Source organism: Coptis chinensis, chromosome 6 (genome assembly GCF_015680905.1).
Source record: "Coptis chinensis isolate HL-2020 chromosome 6, ASM1568090v1, whole genome shotgun sequence".
In the NCBI taxonomy this organism is placed as follows: domain Eukaryota; kingdom Viridiplantae; phylum Streptophyta; class Magnoliopsida; order Ranunculales; family Ranunculaceae; genus Coptis; species Coptis chinensis.
In genome coordinates, this window is record NC_141461.1 from 84,643,500 (window position 1) to 84,650,101 (window position 6,602).

General features: G+C 35.8%; 1 protein-coding gene across 1 annotated transcript; it reads left to right on the forward strand.

Annotated features, from left to right (window-relative positions):
- The first annotated feature begins 468 nt into the window (after window positions 1–468).
- Window positions 469–5,182, forward strand: LOC147494980 (B3 domain-containing protein Os01g0723500-like). Its single transcript, XM_086569469.1, has 4 exons — window positions 469–783; window positions 2,751–3,144; window positions 3,434–3,633; window positions 4,798–5,182. The coding sequence occupies exons 1-4, from the start codon at window positions 682–684 to the stop codon at window positions 5,038–5,040; spliced, it is 939 nt and encodes a 312-aa protein (XP_086425595.1). The 5' UTR covers window positions 469–681; the 3' UTR covers window positions 5,041–5,182.
- The last annotated feature ends 1,420 nt before the right edge of the window (window positions 5,183–6,602 follow it).

The window sequence follows — 6,602 nt, forward strand, 5'->3', positions numbered from 1 at the left end:
GAAGTCCAATTGAATTTTTTCATTTACGAATAAAAAATATTAAATTCACTCTCTGTCAGAACCTTAACTGCTACTTGCATGCAATTAGGAAACTGCATAGACAGTTCCATAGTAACCATAGCCTATTTTAAAAGAGAAATTTGATGTAATCTGAGATCCCCATGTGAAAATCACCTCGGTTTCTCTCTTGCCATTTCACTTAGTAACATTTCAATGGATTCGGAGTTAGTATTGGCCTTTTCTTTTAAAACATTCATAGCTTTGAAATTGTCAATCACTTTCCTATTAATAATAGAACATAGTATTTCAATCTTTTAACTAAACATGGTTACATGGTTTGCCTAATCTTTATACGAATACTTTGAATTTTTTTCAAAGTCTTTTAATTTTAGTCCAACTGTGGTGATCTATTTTTTTTTCAAAAGAAAATTTATAATTAAATAATAAGATAAGATCGTATTTTAGTCTAACGAAGTGCTATGCTACGCTCACGCCCCACTGCTATGCAGTATACTAGTACGTACTACAGTGTACAGTCGCCTGAATCTACTATTGTTGAGGTCATTGAACAGCTTGTCAAAGTCTTCTTTCACTTTCAACTTTAGAAGTGTAAAACATAACAAATGTCCATAAGTTTCGTTAACGTCAGCCCATCGTCTCGAAAGAAAGAAAAGAAAAGTGATGGAAGCAGAAAGTAAGAAGAGAATGTGGGAAGAAGAAGAAGACATGAGGCCTAAGTTCTTCAAGATTATTCATTCAAACCTCAACACCACTCAACATTTGGTACTTAATTACTACTCCATATCTCTCTTTTACTTTGTAGTGGTGTATGAAGTATGAACTATGAACTATTGTGATAATAACATAATATTGTTGTTTTGCTTCTAGATAAAGAGTGTTCCTTTCTTTTCTTCTTGAGCTTTGCTAGGGTGCAGAAAGTGTTTTACATATGCCCCATTTCTTAGTTGCTTAGACTTTTTCAATGTACATATCAGACCAAGCACCTTGTTTTAATTGTGCTGCTTGTACTTCCTATTTGGTTTGTTATTTGAATTTTTTTTTAAATATAGAATTTCATTTTATGCGAAATTTATGTTCAGTTCATCAAATAAAATAAAGACCCTTTGTAGGGAAAGCTGAATTATCTAATTGGCATAGTAATATAAGGATGAATTGCTAATGTTAGCAACTTTGGAGTGGTGAAGAAATAGGATTAAGAAGGAAAGAAGATAGAATGTGGATTATTTTAATTGTTCAAAACAAAAGGACTGCTATTTAAATTTTCAAATGATTAAATTGAGTTTAGGTAATATAATGGTGGGCTCTAAACTTTTACTATCAAGATCCTTTTTGTAAGGCTATGTTCTAAACTATCTTTATTTTGTAAAAGATAGATATATTAGTGATTCTTATTTATTTCATATACTTAGTTTGTGTGTAAACTATATACAAAATGGTACTCAGTGCTCAATCCTTTTTCTTCGTCGCCGTTGTAGTTATTTTTGTCAGAGCACATTGCTTAGTTCGGTGGTTTTTGGTCTAGTTACGATGTTTCCTGCTACCATAGACATATTCATGTTACCGTTTCCAAACAGTTTGGATGCTCATAATGAAGTCCCCTCAACTCATTGAATTTTAAGTTGATATTGCATACTCTATTACATGGAAATACTAAAACCAATTACTCATTTGAATGGAAAGGATGAATTGAATACTTTGAAACCTGTGTAAAAAGTTATAGTCCAATTATGGTTCAAATTCTTTTGCGCATACTGTTGTTTTGAATGTTGATTTTATCTATTATATCTCTTGGACTATCTCTAGTAGAACTAAATAAGTGGTACTTGGTACTTGGTACTCGCGACATTTCTTCCTACTTTTGCAAATAAACCCTAAGGCAAACCCAAGTCCAATTCAGAGACTCAGATTTAGATATTTGAATGCCGTGTTTGTGAAAAACAAAACGCGTAACCTCTGTCTGATCAAAGAATGTGCCAACAATTCTAAGGAACTATTTGTCCATAAAAATGAAACCTGTGAGGTATTCTTGTCAAATCTGAACCATGGGTTAAATTCAAGTCGTATTGTTTACTATGATTTGAAAAAAAGGATATGCTACTAGCATGTTTCTTTTTAGTGGTGAGCAAACTGATTACAATAAGTTTTAGTATGTGATTGGTGAACTGGTACCAACGAGTGATGCTCTTTAGATACTTTCCCATTATCTTGCTTTGGTTATTTTCTTACTAGATTTTTTTGTACGCTCGTTATATTACATTACATTTGTTGTTATGGAGCAATAATGGGTTCAGCACTCTGCAGCATTCTCTTACCAAGTTTTTTTGTATGTCTACTTTACTAAGTATTTGTATTCCATAATGTGTGCTCTAGACTTACCAATATGCTCGAATGTCAGTTCTCAATTTAATAGCACTCATATGGGCTTCGTACAAGCTTGTTTGGATATAAAGTAATATAACAAATTAGAAACGAAACATGCCGAACATCCGCTTTAAAATTTTCGTGTAACATTTTCACATAGAGGCTCAAGTATGACTAAATATTTGTGGATATTCAAGGCCCTACACTCGAAATGAACTATTTGTGTAATCACAATAATCAAATTTAAGTGTCCACATGTTTAGCCTAATTGCATGAATATTCGAAACTCAGCACCAGTTCAAGAAAGAAAGTGAAGAATAATCCTGTGTTCCAGAGTTTCACTTTCATATCTCCCTTTTTTTTTGAAGCGAATACCCCCAAACTTTGTGAAGCATATTTCAACAGAACCGAGTGGAAGGGCTACCTTAGAGGGTCCTACCGGTAGTCTTTGGTCCGTCAGATTATGTGTATCAGAAGATGGCACATTTCTGCAAAATGGTTGGCAGGATTTTCTAAAGGATCATTCTTTGGGGAACTTCGAAGTTCTGGTTTTTAGGTATGACGGAAATAGGCATTTCAATGTTCAAATTTATGATACAACTAGATGCGAGAAACAGTATGGATTTCAAGAACCTGCTATCTCAAGTGGAAGAACGAAACAAGGTAGACCACCAAAAAAGCTTGTTGGGTCTTCTTGTAAAAGACAAGGTAGACCTCCCATTTGTCAGATGGTCCAGTCAAAAGCTCGCATAACAGACCCAGGTATGCATATTGTCATCCTTGCTTTCATTTTTCAAGTACATATCTAATGATTATTGAGTGTCGAAATACACTGTTTATTCGTTTATGCAATATGCATGTGAGCACATGAAGATGCAGTATGTTATATATTCAGAATCCCATAACAAGACTTCTTCACATGCTGTTATTTCTGATTTGTGATTGTGGTTCTCTTTGATAAAATAAGAGCCTTATGCATGAAACGCACAAAGCCGCACACATTCTTTAAAATTTTGAATGTGTCTGTGAGACCATGGTTTACGTGAGACAGGAACAGAAGCAGTTTCCCTTGAAAGCAACAATACAGAGGATATTGGCTCTTCTATGTGCAACAGGAGTTCACCAAGTAGGACACTACCGACTGAAAAGGAAAATGCCAAAGTGTGGAAAGACCCACTGTCTTTCACCTCCAATTTTCCTTACTTTATGAAGTGTTTGACAAAATCCTCTTTTCAGCCTACTTTTGTTCTGGTGAGTTGTTCATGTAATGTTTTTCGCACTCTTTTAATTTATCTCATTGTGGAGTCTGCAATTATTATAGCCCTAAGCCTATGTACCCAATTGATACCATAGGCAACTTAATGAACACATTATCTCTATATTATCGTAATTACATGTAGGTGACTCTCCAAAGAGTCAACACTTCTCAAAAGGCTTGTATTTCTAATTTCTTCTCAATTTATGCCAGCTTTGGTGTTCATCTTGACAACTACTTTCAGTGCCCTTCCCCCTCATAAGCGTTCATGCATGTTGGACCACGCATTTGACAGTCTTATATTAAGTACTTAAGGCTTATTTTAACACTTCCACACTTCCAATCTGTCTCTGCATCTGTGTGTGTGTGTGTGTGTGTGTGTGTGGGGGGGGGACTCAGTAATAGTGATGTATCTTGTTTGGCGGAAGCTTCAACAATGGATGACCATCAATTATGATTAATGACAAACACCTAAATCCAGGGTTTAAACCTTCAAACATGAAGAAAGAAATTATATTCATAAACAACCAACCAACAATGAAGGCCTAGATGCCTTTATATAAGAAAACAACTACTAAATCTAATTGGAAACCAAATAGGAAACCATCCTAAATCCTATTCCTAATTCAATTAGGAAACCAAATAAAATAGAAACTAATAATTAATTAATTAATTTAGAAACTTCCAAGCTCATGCATCAAATAGGCCTGATTACAATGTATTCAATTTAAATAGTTCCATGTTGTATGATTTTGCTCTCACGTTTACCCTTTTGACTATCCCAGAAACTTAGGCTGTGTTTGGTTCGTGGAATCAATATTCGTGGAACCCTTAGTGTTAGTAGTTAAATGCTTTTTTTAGTATTGATTTTTTCTTGGCAAACTTCAATCACATACACACACACCTATTGATTTTCGTGGAACCCTTAGTATTGATTTTGTATATATATATATATATATATATATATATTATTGGGAAGTCTGTTTTAAATGAGATCAGTAACTCTTTGATGCTGGCGGGGCTCGAGCCCCAAACCTTTGGTGTCATCACCCAAAGGTTTTACCGATTTTGCTAGGCACCTGCTATCACATATTCACATGACTTTGCATTCTTCACACATCCCATTATTTGTTTTTACTAACTAAATACTATTCATGCAGCATATCCCGCGTAAATTTACTAAAGCTTATCTTCCACGATGCAAATCTCAATTTGTAGTTAAGGATTGGAGAGGCACAGCTTGGATTCTGAATTATACTTGTGGTGCCACAGCTGCCTTCTGTGGAGGTTTGTCTGCCTTTGTAAAGGGACACCTGCTTAAAGAAGGAGACATCTGCATTTTTGAGCTCAAGGGTGAATTAGAAATGCGTGTTCATATTTTTCCAATCTGTCCAACAAGTTAGAGACGCTCCTAATGAATTTCTGAAAGGATCGATCAGACTAGGTGTATGGAACGTGTGTTGTAAGTTGTAACTGTTGTTGAATTTTGCTACCTATTCTATGTATGCATTGTACCATTTATTATTTCGCCATGCTTGAAAATTACACCTGCACTCTAAAGTTATATGGCTTAGGCTATATTAACTATTGCCATATTTTCAAAGCTATCCAAAAATAAACGCAAAGAAGCAAAGTTTTTACTTTGTTGGTAAATCAGATATCATCCAAGGTGATAGCTTTTGTTGGTAAGGGCGAAATGCAGCAGGCGCAGCAACAATGACATTTATATGACACTTCAACTTACACCCATTACTTTCTTGAAATAATGCAAACACTTGCCAATCAAAGTCGGGTAAATGGTAATCTGTTTCAAGGTGCGGTGTTTTCAGGGTCGTTTGGTTATTTTCTTGTAGAATCCATTACAAAGTACCAAATATCAGTTTTTGGAGGCATAAATTCAGCATTAGCTTTGCATTATTATTATTATTATTTTTTTTTCGATAATACCTTATATATTCATAGAACTAGATCAGTACAGGGGTAATCTTGTTTGTCAGGATACAGTGTGGTAGCTGATCCCTTTGTTGCATTTGGGAGGCCCATTTTGCTAACTGATGAGCCTCACCATTAGACTCCCTGTTTATCCACTTAAATTTACAAAACTCAAAAGCAGAGCTTAACTGAGCAACATAGTCTCTCAAGCTCTCATACAACCATGAACAAGACTGGCTATTTAGTGCCTTTATAACCTCTGAACAGTCCCCTTCTATATACACTTCACTCCACCCAAAAGCAAGGGCCAGTCCTATAGCCAAATTCGGTAATTAACCATCTCTTTCCTCTGTGACTGGCTTTGAATTTCCTAGTACCGGCCCCTACCACTTTGCCTTCCGAGTCCCAAGCTATTGTACCAGCTGCTGCCTCTCCCTGAGCAAGCCTGAAAAGCAGCATCAAACCTTAAGATAACACAATCATTAGGAATCTCAGGGAACATAGCATCTAAATCATATTTCAATCTATCTAAAGTAAACTCAGGGGGGTTAGAGATCTCATTCTGTTTTTTGCTTTCTGCAAAGCCATTGTTGCATTTGTAGGCCTCCAGCTCACTTCTTCTAATTGTTCTTTCCCTGTTTGGAACCCTTTGTTCAAACTTAGCTTCATTTCTTGTTTTCCAGATGTTATTTAGCAGATAGCAAGCCTGGACTCCTGCCTGAGATATATGTTGGCTCTTGCTATTGCACCAACTAAGAAACTTTGTGATCCATACTTTGGCATTGTTGTTGCCTTTGTTTTCCATTCTCAGACCTAAGCCTGATGTGAACCACAGAAGTCTGGACCATTCACAGTCAAAAAACAGATGACTATCTGTTTCCATACTCTTGTAGCACAAAGGACAGGAGAAATCCCCCACCATATGTCTAGCCTCCAGCCTATCCCCCATTGGCAAAGCATCCATATACACTTTCCATAGGAATAGCTGGAGGTTAGCTGGGATTCTAGCTTTCCAAATGTGCTTCATAGTATG